Raw genomic sequence first — 17266 nt, 5'->3', positions numbered from 1 at the left:
TGCAGACACAGCAATTGATGTGGAAGGATATTATTGTTTATGACTAGGAAATTGAATACGAAATCAGGAAGATCATGCTTCCGCTATACAGGGCATTGATGAGACCCCATATGGTGAGCTATGTAGAGTATCAGTCTCCTTATTTCACAAAGACATAAATTCTTTGAAAGTAGTTCAGGGGAGGTTTACAAGACTAAGTACTAAGGATAGATGGGTTATCTTATGAGGAATTGTTGAACAGGCTAATCCTGTATTGTATTCCCAAGAGGCCATTATCACAGAGTTTATGAGATTGGAAGGTGTTGTGCAAGGGAGTTCTGGTTCCCAGCACCACTTTATTATCTTTATCATCCATCAATTTTGTGGCCCACGGCATGAGCAGAATGATCGATTATTGCAGTTCTACTGCTTTAGTCTCCTTTCCTCTTGACTGACTCTTTCTCTCTTTTTTCAGCCTTTCTTCAATGAAACAAACCTGTTCATTTTAAGTTAATTTCCTCTGACACTTGACAATTTCATATTCTCTGGTTCCGGTCTTCTCCTTTTCACTGTGAACACTAACATTTCCAAAGCTGTACCCTCACTAAGATCATCTTCATGTGCCTGTGCTTTCCTGAAGCAGTTAAAAATGACACAACACCAGGATATAGTCCAACAGGTTTAATTGGAAGTACACTAACTTTCGGAGCGACGCTCTTTCAGTTCTTCTTCTTTCTTGGCCAAATGTGGGAGTGTTTTGGAGAGTAAACCTTAAGTAAATCTCCAAAATTTGTTGTTTTAAAACATTGTAACTTTCCACAGCCTCATAACGAATCAATCTTGGGAACAGAAGCAAGTTGGAAGAGTTACCCATCTCCAAAATTCTATTCTACAACTGTACAACTAAAGGAAAAGGAAACATCTCTTTGGACGGACAGGCTATTGCAATGTGGCTACCTGAATCACAGCTTCACCCCTGAAGAAAGGTCAGAGGGGACGTTCCTTATGAAAATGATTGAATGGCCTGCACCCCCCAAATCTGCTGTGCCCTTTCAGAAAAGCAGCGACCCAGCACATGTTCACTTTGTAATTTTAAATTCAGCAAAGACTTTCTATGTGGGAGATCAGCTACAAGTGATGCTGCAGATGAGAGATTTTGAAGGTCACCCAAAGCAATATGGGGGTGACTATCTCCAAGCTCGGATCCACACCCCAGCTTTAAAGGCTGGTTCAGCAGGAACTGTTATAGACAACCAAAATGGAATTTACTATATCAATTTTACTTTATCTTGGCCGGGAAAAGTTGAAGTCTCTGTTTTACTGGTTCATCCCTGTGAAGGGATCCAAGCACTTAAAAGACTCCGCGAGGAACGGCCAGAGAGAGTATATTTTAAAAGTACCTTCAAATCAGGAGCTGTCTCCGAGACCACTGTGTGTAATCTTTGTTTGTCTCAATCTCATCCACTCTGTAACTTTACTGATATCAGGACTGGGGAGCCCTGGTTCTGTTACAAACCGAAGAAGCTTCCCTGCTCTGCTCGTATCAACCACGCAATGGGAGGTTATCAGCAGAAGCTTTTAATAGAAGAAGAAAGACATTTCTTCCAAAGGTATGTTACTGATTATATTCCTTTCGTTTATTCACCTCCTGAGTTGGGATTAAGGCACAAGTATATTGATCTGCAACTGTAATTCGGGTTTGTGTCTCCAGAAGAGCATGGACCCCGCAATGATGGCAACACTTGTAATAGCTGGCATAACATAAAAACTAGATCTAACATTGTACTAAGAGATTTTATTGGATGTTTATTATGGTTGCTGCTATATACATGTATGACAGTAATCGACACATCAGGATAGTATGAGCATGCTTTTTAAAGTTGTACTGTGTTTGAGCCATGAACCAGAACCAGATACATTTACCAGGTTCTTGTGACAGTGAACCTCAAGAGGCAATGTGTTGAAATTGAGCACCTCTGTGTTATACCCTTGTCTATTATTCAAACCCCCTTTTAGTGTGATTCCATGCTGAAATCTGGAAGCAATGCATTTGTTTTATCAAATCGCACCTATCATTTCTGAAATGTCCATTTAAAAATACAAACATTGAAATCTCTGGGTACAACTCAATTCCTGTTGGAGATGATTGTTAGACATTGAGTGGCAGATAATAGTTGCTAATTTGTCTTGAATCTGTGAGGGAGGACATTTCAAATAATATCGGTAAAATACAACCCAGCCAAATACGACCTCATCAATCTACTCCAGATCATCAGTAAAGTGATAGAAGGTATCATCAACAGTGCTATCATGCAGCACCGACTCAGCAATAACCTGCTCAGTGACACCCAGTTTGGGTTTTGTCAGGACCACTCAGCTCCTCATTACAGCCTTGGATTAAACATGGACAAAGGAGCTGAATTTCAGATGAGGTAAAAGTGGCAGCCCTTGACATCAAGGCTGCATTTGACTGAGTGTGGCATCAAAGAGCCCTAGAAAACCTAAAACTCAATGGATATCAGGGGAAATTTCTGCACTGGTTGGAGTCATACCTGTAACATAGGAAGATGACCAGGTTGGTCAAGGTCAGTCATCTCAGCTCCAGAACATTTCTGCAGGAGTTCCTCAGGGTAGAGTCCTAGGTCCCTCTTCAACTGCTTCTTCAATGGCCATCCATCCATCATGAGGTCAGAATTGGATGTTTGCCAATGTTCAGCACCATTCAAGATTCCTCAGGTACTGAATCAGCCTATGTTCAAATGCAACAAGATCTGGGCAGTGTCCAGGACAATATCCACACAAATGCCATGCTATGACCATCTCCAATAAGAGATAATCTAGCCACCATTCCTTGATATTCAATGGTATTACCATCATTGAAAACCCCACTCTCAACATCCTGGCGGTTATCACTAAATAGAAACTCAAATGGACTCACTGTATAAATACATGGCGACAAAAGCAGATCAGAAACTAGGAATACTGTGGCAATCATCTCATCACCTGAGTCCCCACTTGCCTGGATGAGTGCGTCAACAACAACACTCTCAAAGATTCACACCATCCAAGACAAAGCAGCCCGCTTGATTGTTTGCACAACCACAGTCATCAAGTCCCTCCACATCTGACATTCAGTAGCAGCTGTGTATACCATTGACATGATGTACTGCAGAAAATCATCAAAAATACTGAGACAGCACCTTCCAAACACATGGCTCTTCTGTCTAGAAGGGCAAGCACAGCAGATACATGGGAACACCACCAGCTGCAAGTGCCACCCCAACACCCCCAAATCAAGTTTCCATCCCGACTTCGAAATATATTGCTGATCCTTCACGGTCACTTGGTCAAAGTCCTGTAATTCCCTCCATAAGGTCATTATGGATCCACCTAAGCTCGTCACCACCTTCTGTCTGGAAACTAGGGACAGATAATTAATGCTGCCCAGTCAGAGAGGCCCACATCCCATGAATAATTAAAAGAAAAGTAATCCCAGACCATGCTCCAATACTGAAAATGTGTTGCTGGAAAAGTGCAGCAGGTCAGGCAGCATCCTAGGAGCCGGAGAATCGACGTTTCGGGCATGAGCCCTTCTTCATGCTTTTCCAGCAACACATTTTCAACTCTGATCTCCAGCATCTGCAGTCCTCACTTTCTCCATGCTCCAATATTTCCAGGACCTGTCCGAAAAACAACACACAGCACATACTTTAGAATTAATCCATTTTCGGTTTCCCAGATGCTGAAAATCGTGATTTCAGAGAGAAGGATAAAGTTAAAATTGGAAGATAGTAATATTTGAAAATCTTTTCTCTGATGGGAGATAAATACAATGGGTTGTTTTATTGTATATTTCAATATATACACACTGGACTCAATTTTTCAAGTTGAATCTATTGTCAAAATTCATGAATTCTAATTTTGTCTCAATATTTCATTAACTTTCTGGATATAATGTTTCAGTGTGCTATTCTTTCTCAACACTGATTTCTCCAGAAGTGATTGACCTGTAGCTGAGGTAGATATCCACATATGCCAGTCTCCCACCAGTACGATCATGAAGTAACATTTAAGTGCTCCACATCTTATTATTCAACTCTGGCTTTATCTAGCTTCCGAGCCATGTGTACATTCTGAAATCAGAGTGAGGAATCCTGACTGATTGGACCTTCTCTCGCTCTTTGGAACTGAGGTGAATAATAGCACACTCACCATCACTCCAGACCATCTAATGCAACACACACATTGTCATTGAATCTGAAACGTGTGACGAGGGTTTCTTGTTTGAGGCAGTACCAGGGAGTCCGGAGATTTCTTGATGTTAGGAACTTGCTTCCCACCCAATTCTAGTTTTATCTTGGGGAGGTGTGGAAAGCCTGGGGTTGGGTTTTTCACCTCTAACATCAGTGTGAAAGTGCAATCTACAGTGACAACAGAGCGGATGCTAATGCAGAGGCATGTCTATCCCTGTTATAAGGCCCATCCCTGACATCATCTTTGTATCACAACAATGTAACATACTGTGAGTATAATGACTTTATTGATGGCATTACTGATGGTATTCTGGATGGTTGATAATATGTTGCCACTTGATATCTTAAAACTGGCTGAAAATACACGGTTTTTTTGGAGACCAACCTTCTCGCCACTCCCTGCAACTGGCTGTATTCTGAAAATGCAGCAGCTCATAGCATAGATCCAGGGTTGCAATCAGATCGCAACTCTACAGCCCCTCACATGACCTTGCAACTTCGACAGACGAGGCCAAACATTGAACAAACACCTGGCTTTTCTTGGCCTTTTGTCTCCCAAGTCTTATGCACTTCACACTTCTCAAGGAGAACTGGCCCTTTAGAACATTGCCTCACAATGTCAATGCATAGAGACTGGCACACACACACATACACACAGAGCAATAGTGCAACCACCATGTCTGTGCACTGCAAACCCATCAACACCAAACCCTATCCTTCCTTCGATGCTGCCTGACCTGCTGTGCTATTCCAGCACCACATTCTCGACTCTGATCTCCAGAATCTGCAGTCCTCACCGTTTCCTTTCCTTTCATTATCATACATCTGCAGCAATGTAATGATACATGACACATGGTAAACAGACTTCCAGATGCATGTGTTGCATCTAATCCCAGTGCCTATATGGTGGAGTACAGCAAGTAGTTTGGAGAGCTGGGACTCTCAGAATTAATGCTTCAGTGATTTTGATTTGGATACTCTGGTGAATGCACTCAATGATAAGACAGACCTCCAATTGTTTTCTCAATGAGCATCCTTTTGTGCAGGTGGTTCACAGTGTATCACTGGTGGGGCTCATTTTGCAGTTCTCTCAGAGGTGTTAAAAGCCACCTCTTCAAAGTCTGCACCTTGTCACCATCTCCATGTCTGCAGGAAGGACTGGTAGAGTTGAGGCAGAGTCAAAAAGTGTGGCATTGGAAAAAGCACAGTGAGTCAGTCAGCAAAAGATGTTTTTCCATTGTTATTGGTCTACTTGTGAGATTGACAGAATGGTATCCCTTCCTGGTAATAAACCTGTCTGATCTCTCCTTGAGGTCAAGGTTTAGTGTGGTCAATGAGTTCACAGTTGGCTGGATGACTGATGTGGAATGATGTCAATGATGTGGATTCAATCCAAGCATTTTCTGTAGAATTTCATGAAGACTCACCTCTGTGCCTTGTCCTTAGTGTGGAGTGATGCCTCTTAAGCAGTTTCCACTTTCTAATATAAAAAGATGCCTCCTGTCCTCAATAGTCTACACTGAAGTCACTCAACTTTTGAGGTATTGAGGGGCAGGGTCATGGGGAAAGCTGAGCGAGACGTTCTGAACCAAGGGAAGGGGATAAGGTTCCACTGATCATTGCCCACATCCATGCAGTCAACTGCCCACAACTGGAGACAAATGAAAGTCCTCCCAATCTGGCAGACAGGTCATTATGGTTACTCTGTCAGAACCACCCCAAATGTTCAGCTCATTGGAATGGTGGTGAGTTGAGGCCCTTAAGTGGCCATTAACTAACTTTTGTGCATTAATTGGTGGTGGGTCAGCCACAGAGCTTCCCCTTCTCACACCAGCACTTGATTGTAGTGGGATGGGGGCTAACTATCCCACCAGTGCTACCTCATCCAATTATTTCCTCATATTGCAACTGGACCTGCTGCCTCATCAAAATGGAAAATCTAGCCCAATAACTATGTTTCCCTCTCCACAAATGCTTCCTAAGCTGCTGAGTATTTCTAACATTGTCTGCCATTGTTTTGAGATTTGGTCATCTGTGCTGGATGCTCTGTCTAGTTGGGAGTTCAAACGACATAATCTTCTTTCATTGCAATGGAATTTGTATCTACATTTTTACAAAATTCACTCATTGAGCATGGCCATCAGTGGCTGGCCAGTGTTTATTCCCTGTCCCTAGCTGCCCTTGAGAAAATGGTGTGAGCAGCCTTCTTCAATACACTTGAATGGCTTGCTCGGAGATTTGAGAGTCTGGAGTCACATGCTGTAAGGGTGGCAGATTTATTTCCCTGAAGGGCTTTACTGAGCAAGATGGTTTTTTTTCCCCACAATTTACAATGGTTCCATGCTAAACAGCAGATTGAGATATTTGTCAACTGAATTCAAATTCCACCAGCTGCTGTGGCAGGATTCAAGCACAGGTTAACTGAGTTTCTAGAATTATAGATTAGCGATTAATATCAATCGACCGTCATCTCCCCTGATGAATTGCTCAAGGTAGTTGCAGTGCCATGGGGTGGGGAAATGGATTTAAACAGTGCATCCAACTGAAGAGGGTTACATTTCCTTCTTTTGGTGACGTGTAAAGGAAACAAATGTGCAAGGTGGGAGATGAAGCTCAGCATCACAGCCAAGTGAGTTTCCCAGCCAGTAGGAAGAGGGAGGTGGGAACATCATCACAAACAAAAACAATAGACCTTGAATTTTGACATGTCACAGCTTGAACTGCCAGCACGGCTTGCTGATCTCCCACATGGTAAATGGATTCCTGTCCTGTGTAATTTATATTGATTACAATTCTGGTTGCAATTACTTCAGATAATAACTATAATAATGATAAAAAGAATGTATTTTCAGTGGCGTCAACGTCAAGAGGCCCATATTGCCCAATGGCCTGGGATATGTAACTGTGCAACCTTCACCTCATACAGGTAAGAGCAATATAAATGATAGTAATGACTGTTGTATTAGTTTATTTATCTATTAAAGGGAGAGCAAGTAAGTAATCCTTTGCTGCAGATATTGTATCGTGCTCGAAAGGTTCAACTCACAAGGAAAGAGAAACCTATGAATGTGTTGGAACAATGAAGTATTTGTTCTCAATGACGTAGTTGAAGCCTCAGGCAGACTTTGGATGCATACCCCAGGAGATGGACCTGTTTCCACCTTCAGGGAAGTAATTGGATCTGAGGCCATCGTCAGTCATGATTTTATTGAATGACAGAACAAGGAGCCATCTGGTTCACTCCAGCCCTGAATGTGCTTTTAACCAGACTGTATCAATGACTCTGTGTCTTTTAGCTTGAATTACAAAAGGGCACAGAATTAACTTTTCCAGTTCTGTTAAAAAAGCAACACAGATAGCCTTGATTGACAACCAGATGTCTCAAAATGATTTGCAGCTAATGAAATATTTTGCAAGGTGGTCATCACTGTAATGCAACGTGTGAAAATGCAGCAGACAATTTAGTGCATCATAAAGAAATTAAATGCACTGAGCTAATACCCACAGAGCCTGTGCTACTACTGTTGATTGAAGGACAGTATTGACAGGAGGCCCAGGTAAACTCCTATGTCCTTCTACAAAGTAGTAAGGTGGGATCTTTTGTATTCACCTGGGAGGAAGGATAAAGCAATGTTTGGTTTATTACAGCTGAAAGGTGATACTTCCAGCAGTGCAGTACATCCCCTGCCAAGTCACTGTCTGAGTCTATCAACCTAGAATTATTTTTATCAGGTTTTTTTGGCAACCCACATACGTGTTTCACGAGACCATGTTATAGAGTCATACAGCACGGAAACAATCCAATCAATTCATGTTGAACATAATCCCCAACTAAACTAGTCCCAGCTGTCTTCTCCTCATCCATATCCCTTCAAACCATTCTTGTTATAGTTACCCAAGTGTCTATTAACCATTGCAATTGTGTCCATAACCACCAGTTTATTTCACATGTGAACCACCCTCTGTGTAAAACAGAATTTGCCCCTCGAGTCTTTTTAAAATATCTCTCCTCTCACTTTCAAAGTCTGTGCCCTAATCTTGAAATTTCCCATCCTCAGGAAAAGGCACCTATTATTAACCCTATCGATACCCCTCATGATATTTCAACTTCTGCAAGGTCACCTTTCAATCTCCTCTGCTCCAGTGAAAAAATCCTGGCTTATCCAAACTTTCTTTATAACTCAAACCTTTTAATTTTTCTGCATTGTATGTTCCTTTGACATCATGAAGTGCCTTTATGGTTTTCCTTCCCAACATTTCTGGGCCTTTGTCATTTTCCTTTTGCCTTGGTAACCAGAACTCAATTTAAAAATAACAAAAAGCCCACATCTTCCAATCTCGGTCAGAATTCTTATTTCTGACAAACCCAACATTCCCAGAGTTTTTTCAACTGAAATAAAGTCCAACACACAGAGACCATCGTCAGAGTGGATCATCACAGAAACTGTGCTCTTTACTGCAGTAGGTGTTGAACTCCAGTCAGTACCCACAGTTTAACAGACCCAGAACTAATTAGTCAGTGACTAAGAAAAGTGGGTGAAGATCATGAATTTTCAAAGCGAGTTGTGATAATTTATAATTTGGTTAAGGTAGGCTAATTAAAAGCTTTGAATTAATCTCTGCAAATAGTCTAGATCATATGCTATAGGAGATGTTCAATCAGTTATTGAGTTAATGAATGAAATCAGACTTCATTCAATGTAATAAAGTAAATTAGCATAATCAGCTAACAGCTATGTAAGGAACTAATAAAAGACAAAGAAGTTATAGTTATCAGACACAGAAGACAACGTCAATACTGGCTTCAAATCCCAGCCAACAAACAAGAACACACTTCCTCCCTCAATATCATTTAATCTGTCCATGAGTTTACATGTTTTCTCACTCTAAGATGATCGATTGTTTTAGAGTGTTTATGTGATGTGTTTGTGGGAGGTGTGGTGGCTCAGTGCTGAGCACTGCTGCCTCACATCACAGGGAAACCAGGTTCGATTCCAGCCTCGGGCAACTGTCTGTGTGGAGTTTGCATATTCTCCCCGTGTCTGCATGGGTTTCCTCCAGTACTCTGGTTTCCCCCCACAATCCAAAAATGTGCAGGTTAGATGAATTGGCCGTGCTAAATTGCCCATAGTGTTAGGTGCATTAATTAGATTTGATTACTTAGTGTGGAAACAGGCCCTTCGGCCCAACAAGTGCACACCAACCCTCCAAAGACCAACCCAACCAGACCCATTTCCCTACATTTACCATTTCATCTAACAGCAAAGGCAATTTATCATGACAAATTCAACTAATCTGCACATTTTTGGACTGTGGGAGGAAACCAGAGCACCCGGCAGAAACCCATGCAGACACAGCGAGAATATGCAAACTCCACACAAACAGTTGCCTGAGGCGGGAATTGAACCCAGATCTCTGGTGCTGTGAGGTAGTAGTGCTAACCACTTTGCCACCGTGCCACCCATTAGGTGTAAATGTGGGGAATGGGTCAGGGTGGGTTATTCTTTGGAGGATCGGTGGGGACTTGTTGGCGAAAGGGCCTGTTTCCACACTGTAGGGAATCTAATCTAATCATTTGTTATGGACCAGGCCAGACTCTCTTAGAATATTTTAAGAAGGTAGTCTAGACTCTAACTGTTTCGTATTTGAAAGGCAGATGTGTAGTGGATAAGCCAGGAGTGATGCAGCTGTTCAAACCACTTGTCTATAAGCAAAACAGAATTTATTTAGACATGAAGAAAACAAACCAGAATTTAAAATAATCCAGCAATTGGAAAACTCAACCGACTCAATACAGCAACTTAACTGAGGAACTATCCCAATTCCCGGAACACCTCACAAACACACCCCTAGGCAATAGATATATTCAAACACATAGAGTCATAGAGATGTACAGAGAATTAATAATTAAAATGAATAATCATGTAACTTTTATTCACTTTGGATTCTTCATTACTTATTCATTAGTTGCAGACTAATTCACAAGGTTCTTCTAATTTGTCATTTGTTGCTGGTCAATGATTATTAATATCTCTAGTTTGACAGTGTCCTATGCAAATTAAGTGCAGTAATCAAAACGTATTTTGCATCAGTACAAAATCTTCTCCTTTCATATTAGTCAAATATATGTATTTATAAAATTCCTCGAGGAGTGGTCAATTTAATAAATTAAATCAGAAAGCAAAATCTGCAAGCCCACTCTACAACAAGTGGCTGTGTGAAAGAGCAAGGTGCCAGATGGGTGAGGGAACAGATTGTCATGTGGGGGAGGGGGTAACATGTCAAGGGATATCAAATCTTGGGTTGGAGTGGGTATTGAGTCTTGAGAGTGAGGGGCAGGAGCAGTTGCCTGAGCTTGGCAGGGAAGAAGTTGGCAACTGTCAGGTTGTGTGGCGAAACAAGAGCAGTCTGGGGTGGGGGTGTTCTCGGTGGGGATTATTGTGTTGGATGTCCAGGGTAGAGTGGGCCAGTATGAATGTTTGTGAACCAATCTAAGTGATTGACCAAGAGTTATGGGACATTTCAATCCTCTAACCTTTCATGACAAACATTTAAGGTTAAACAAAGCCATCTGAAGTTTCCACCTCTGAATTAGAGTCAGGACCCATCAGAAATTTCAACTTTCCATGAGATTCCCACATGGTCAGTGCGTTTGGACGTCTGAGAAATGCATCTTTCTGAGTTCATCCAGACTCTCACTGTCTGCTCACTGGAGGATCTGTGCCAGTGAGTGTTTGGCCCATTGTGGCCATTTAACTTTACGGTTTTACTTTACTTTGTCACTCTTTGTTGATAATAAAAAAACTTTATTTTGCGATTCACTATTGCCCCTGAAACTATGATAAGCCAACTTAAAAAAAATTGGAATGACCTCCACCTCAGATGCAGAGCATTTTGTTTGGGTTGCAATTCATGTGCTTTTCTTTTCAGGCATAAATCTTGGAGGATGTGTCTCCAGCAAGCCCTTGCTTTCACCGGCTGGATTTTATTATCAGGACCAGTGGATGTCAAGAAACTGTAATGTTCGACGCTTCAACACTCCTGCAAATATTACAAACTGTCTCCGTGGGAAAAAAGTTCACATTTTTGGAGATTCCACTATACGTCAGTGGTTTGAATATTTGACAGAATTTGTACCAGGTGATGTTTATCCATATTTCTCATGGATTTTGATATAATTTGCTTTATGTGTTACATATAATCATCTTTTATAAATTCCTAGGCATTTATACTTTCTTCAACATTTGTAAAGTCAGTCAGTATTTCGACACAGCACACTTTAAACTGCAGTGAAGCAGCTTACATTTGTATATCATCTTTATTGTAATAAATTGTTCTGAAGTAGTACAAAATTAAGAGAGTAATAAAGCAAAATTAGATGTCATGCTCCATCAACGGATATCAAGATAGATGGTCAAACAAGGCAAGGGTGAGGGGTATCTCAAAGGAAGAAAATGAGGTCAAGTGTCAGAGATGCTTACAGATTGAATTCCCGATCATAGGTGACTAAAGCCCTGACCATCAATGGTGTAGTGATTAAATCTGGGACTGTTCTAGCACCCTATGGTGATAGGAGTACAGCCGTCTCAGTGCTGGGGTGATAAGAGATAAGTTATGATGAGATGTAGATGACAGTTTTAAAATCAAGTTTTCATTTGAGCGTGGGCCATTGCAGGTGCATAGATGCGATCGGTGAATAGGATTTGCAGCAAATAAAGTCAAAGGCAGAACGAAATTTCACTATGAATGGGGTTTGTGGGAATAAATTTGAATGATCTCGTGTCAAGGTCACTATAGCATTAATGAGGGTCTCGAGAGGAGCTGAGCTGAGGCAGTGGCGATGTCAGAAAAGTAGAAGAGATAGAAACAGGAAGAGGCCATTTGGCCCCTTGACCCTGCCTTGTCATACAATAGGATCATGGCAAATCTGTCACAGGCCTCATCCCCTCTCTTGTGCCAGCTCCTCATAGCCCTCAACTCCTGAATGTTTCCAAAATCTATCCACCTCCACAGTAAAATCATTCAGTTGTACTGGATGATAGCTAATTCCAAACATTACCAACTCTCTGGTAGAAATTCTTTTGCACCTTTTCTCTCCCTGTCCCCTTATTCTGTAGCAATGTTCCCGAGTTCAAGATTCCCCCACGAATGGACACACCTTCACATCATCTACCCTCTCAAGCCCCAACAGAATCGTGCATGTTTCAATAAGACTGCTCCTCATTCTTCTGAACTCAAATGAATGAACGCCTAACTGGCCATTCTTGATGTGTTAACCCCTTCCCCGCAGGACTCAGTCGAGTGGATGTCTTTTTGACTGTCTCCAATGCCAGTACATCCATTTTTAAAAGCAGGAAGCAGAATGATACATACTACTCCAGGCACATCCTCATCAACACTGTATACTGTAAAAAGACTAATTTTAAATTTCAAACCCTCCACAACACAGCTCACAATTCCATGAGCTTTCTTACTACAGACTGAACTTGCATTAAAAGACCTTGTATTTCATGCACAAGAACATCCAGATACTCCTGAGTTGTGCATTTTTCGGTTCTCTCTCCATTTAACAATATGTCTGCCTCTTGATTCTTCCTATCAAAGTGCATGACATTGCACTTTACTGGATTCAACACAATCTATCAACCTTTGCTCACTCACTCAACCTGAATTCAGAAAAGACGTTTGTAATATTTTACACTGAGTCTCATATCAGCGGTCAGGGAAATAATGGAGAATATTTGGAAGGAAAGAATTAATCTACATGTAGAAAGGCAAGGTTTGATCAGGGAGAGTTGGTATGGCTTTGTCAGAGGGAGGTCACGCCTAACAACGTTGATTGAAGTTTTCAAGGTGATGATCAGGTGTGTAGTGGAGGGTAATGCAGTTCATGTAGTTTATATGGATTTCAGCAAAGCTTTTGGAAAGATCCCACATGGGAGACTTAGAAAGAAGTTAAAAGCACTTTATATTCAGGTTAACTTGGCCCGTCAGATCAAAAATTATGTTTGGGTAATGTTTATACAGAAATCCTAACTATTCCTTCAAATATATTCCTGAAATGAGTTCATGAAAGGGATTCAGGTTACCTTGGCAAGTTGGATCAAATATTGGACCTAAGTGTGAATGACAAAGAATTGAATTGCAGGTGCAGCAGGAAAATTAGAAGGCGATTGGAACATTGTCCTTCAGTACTAGAGGGATTGAGTTTAAAAATGGGAGTTTATGTTGGAGCTGTATGACGTGCTGGTGAGACCACACCTGGAGTAATGTGTGCAGTTCTGGTCTCCTTATTTGAGAAATGATGTACATGTACTGGATGGGTTGCAGAGGAGGTTCACATGGTTGATTCCAGAGTTGAGAGGATTTGCTTATGAGGAGAGATGGACTAGAACGGGACTATACCCATTGGAATTTAGAAGAATGAGGGGGGATCTTATAGAAACATAGAACATTGTGAAGGGAATAAATAAGATAGAAGCAGGGAGGTTGTTTCCGCTGGTGGGTGAAACTAGAACTAGGAGCATAGCCACAAAATAAAGGGGAGCAGATTTAGGACTGAGTGAGGAGGAATGTCTTCACCCAAAGGGTGGTGAATCTGTGGAATTTCCTGTTCAGTGAAGCAGCTGAGGCTACCTCGTTTAATGTTTTTTCGGCAAAGTGATAGTGTTTGAATAATAAAGGAATTAGAGGTTATGTGAACAGGTGGGTAAGTGGAAGTGAGTCCACATAAAGATCACAATACCATAAAACATAGGAGCAGAAAGTAGGCCATTCAGCCCATCGAGTCTGCTCCACCATTTAGCCATGGCTGGTAGGTTTCTCTGCTACATTCTCCCACTTTCTCGCGATAACCCTTGATGCCCTTGATACTCAAGAACCGAACGAAGTCAGCCATAATCACATTGCATGGCGGAGTAGGCTCAAGGGGCCAAATGGACTACTCCTGCTCCAATCCCTGATAGTTTTATGTTCTTACATAACTATCTCATTGCACAGACTCTGACTTCTTGTGCATCACCATTTCGCTTTTGCTGCACCAATTGTCTAGTGCATTTGGCCTTGAATTCTGGAAGTTACAATTTCACCCCTTCTGTCTTTCTTCATCCTTTTTTACCTTTGCAGAGTCCTTCCCACTTCTTTGACTCAGTATTTGATCATCATCATTATAGCTCAGAACCATCAGCAACCAGCAGCAGTTGCCAAACAGCCTCCACATGAAGACACACAGCTATACGTCCCCTCAGTCTGCAGACGACATTCACTGGGCCCAGAGTCGATTCTCCTTATGGTCATTTCATCCAGATGAATGGAGCACAGTGCCAACACCATTCTTTGACTGTAAATTGGTTGTTGCTTTAAAAGCATGCAGCATCTGTTTAGTCCCTGAAACCAATGCAGTTTTTCTGTTTTTTTTTCTTTCTTCCTCTTTCCTGTTGTTTTAGAAAAGGTTCACGCTAACAGCTATTTGAAGTTGCTTTGACATTTGATGCTCCCACATTCAGCATTGACTCAATGTTATACTGCAGTGGGTATTAGGGAAAGAGTATAGGCATTAAGGAAGGGAAACCTCTTGTTTCCTTCTTGTAGCTGCAGACACAAGGACAGTCAATCAGACAGATGACGATTTAAAGACCAAAAAAAATGTGGACGCTGCAAATCAGAAAGAAAACCAAAAATTGCCAGAAAAGCTCAGCAGGTCTGGCAGCATCTGTGGAGAGAAATCAGAATTAGCATTTCGGGTTGAATGACCCTTCTTCGGGACAATGGGTTCTGAGGAAGGATGACTTGAAACAAAATGTCAACTCAGATGATAATTCAAAGTGCCAATTTATTTGCGAATTGACATTCTGTTTCCAATGAGATATTGCCCATGCTACCTGTTTGCCCTCACATTCTTTACTTTTCCATTTCCTCCCACTATGCCAACTATAAGGGACTCCTCGATGCTGGCAGTGTGTGACGTGGCACACACCTGGTGTTTCAATGTGTTGTCAGCAACAGGAAACCTGAAGGTCCAGGCAGTGGTGAGCATGCCCTCTGCTGGTTATTCAAACTAGCTCAAGGGTGGCACCAAGTAAAGTTGTGTGTATATAGTAAGGTGAGAAGTGAGGAATTGCATGAGATAACTCGCAGAGTTCATGGAGAGAATGAAACTATCTGAAGTTTACATTTGGCAAAATTGAGCACTTAGTCTTCAATTTTAACATAATTTGAGGTACACTGCTTTATTCTGTCATTTATTTCTGGCTTGTTACTACTTCAGAACAATAAAAACGAGACATTATTGTTGCATTACAAAATTGTTTATTCTGTACATGATGGTATAAAATTGCATTTTGACCTATCAGTCTTTTTAATGAATATAACGCAAACAGCTCCTCAAAATGCTCAAGTTAAACTAAGACTGACTGTATGGCCCCACTTACAAATGCCTCATTCTGAAGAAGGTTCTGAAAATCTAGTCCCATCTACAACACCCTCCCATGTTATGCACCCTCTTGCTTGCTTATCATTAACAGAATCCTCTGCCTTGTGTGTCTCTGAATCTGTTAACTGACACAACTGCTGAGGCTGAATACTTTTTAACCTTGCTCTTTATATTCTTACCTGACTGCTTTCTTCTCTAACTGTTGGTTCTCATCTCAATTGCTTAACTGCCCAAGAACTCACCCACCTATTTCCCTGAGTGTTTCCTGGGGCATCCACTGGCCTACTGATCCGAATTATTTAATCTGGCTGCTCACTTGCCTTTTCTGACTTTCCGTTGTTGTATGAAACTGATGGTCCCGCAGTAAAGTAGGATAAGAGCTGAGAGCATCCCCAAGTTAAAACACTAATGTTCTTAGTGATTTGTCTACTTTGGTCTGTTCATAATGATCAATGGAATGATAACTCACTGTCAAGTTATGTGTAATTCCATCTTCTGTTTTAGGTCTGAAGAAGTTTGATCTTGGCAATTCTAGGAAGACGGGGCCACATCTCGCTTTGGATATAGACAACAAGATCAAGGTGGAATACTATGCTCATGGCTCACCGATCCGAATCTCGCCCATTTCAAATCAGGACCTGCCATTCATCGCAAATAAACTGGATGAGATTAAAGGTGGAAAGAACACTGTTATAGCCTTCACCATTTGGTGTCATTTCAACACTTTCCCAGTTGAACCATACATCCGCAGGCTCCAGAACATCCGCAGGTCAATTCTACGATTGCTGGAAAGGAGCCCAGATACACTGGTTGTAATAAAGACTGCCAATGTCCAGGCCCTTCCGCGGGAGGTCAGTCTCTACAACAGTGACTGGTATTCTTATCAACTTGACTTAGTGATGAGAAAGATGTTTGAGGGCATCAACGTGGCATTTGTGGATGCCTGGGAGATGACAATAGCACATTACCTACCTCATGAATTACATCCCAAAAGAATCATTATAAAAAATGAAGTAGATGTATTTCTTTCATATGTGTGTCCTTTATGAAAAGGTGAAGCACTGTTTATTAGATTGAAAATGGCAGCCATGAGATTTATGTTGTATGACAAAATGAAAAGGTTACAAGCATGTCCTTCAAGAATTTTGGAAGCATGTTTTTGATGATTGTATTGTAATATTTTAAATATAGATCTACCAGCAGCATTTATCTTTTTTAAAAAGTGGTACTATGCCAACAATGCAACATTGAAGGGTATTATGTGCAATTGTGGCTTCAGTTCAGTTACAAATATCAGCAGGTTATTTCCTGACACTTTCAAGGGGAATGCTGAGTGGCACTGGGTAAGCTGGCCAGGTATGTAATGTGTCTGTCCCTGTTTCTGAGTCACCAGTCACTCTGTCCCTTACTTCATATCATCTACAATGAATGGTTAGGGCAGAAGTTAAGAAAATGGGCAAGGGAGAATGTTTTGCTTTCTGTTCCAGTCCAAGACCTGTTGTGTTCACACATTATGGGAATATGCAAATATTCAAGGAACCAGGTTGTAATACAGATGTGACCAGAAACCAATTGCGTGTGTGATTGCAAACTGATGCTTTGG

The 17266-nt window shown here is 41.4% G+C and overlaps 1 protein-coding gene across 4 annotated transcripts in view; it reads left to right on the top strand.

Moving 5' to 3' along the window:
• LOC132820815 (NXPE family member 3-like) overlaps nucleotides 1-16865 on the top strand; it is a 36102-nt gene extending 19237 nt beyond the window's left edge. For all 4 annotated transcript variants that reach the window (XM_060833138.1, XM_060833135.1, XM_060833136.1 and 1 more), the window contains exons 3-6: nucleotides 802-1589; nucleotides 7085-7158; nucleotides 11163-11372; nucleotides 16168-16865. In XM_060833138.1, coding sequence (XP_060689121.1) covers nucleotides 802-1589; nucleotides 7085-7158; nucleotides 11163-11372; nucleotides 16168-16712 — 1617 coding nt within the window. In that variant the 3' untranslated portion in view covers nucleotides 16713-16865. The remainder of the gene's footprint in view (nucleotides 1-801; nucleotides 1590-7084; nucleotides 7159-11162; nucleotides 11373-16167) is intronic.
• The last annotated feature ends 401 nt before the right edge of the window (nucleotides 16866-17266 follow it).

Source organism: Hemiscyllium ocellatum, chromosome 12, assembly GCF_020745735.1.
Source record: "Hemiscyllium ocellatum isolate sHemOce1 chromosome 12, sHemOce1.pat.X.cur, whole genome shotgun sequence".
Taxonomy (NCBI): Eukaryota; Metazoa; Chordata; class Chondrichthyes; order Orectolobiformes; family Hemiscylliidae; genus Hemiscyllium; species Hemiscyllium ocellatum.
The sequence above is the reverse complement of the archived record's forward strand: the minus strand, read 5'-3'. Positions and strand labels throughout refer to the sequence as shown.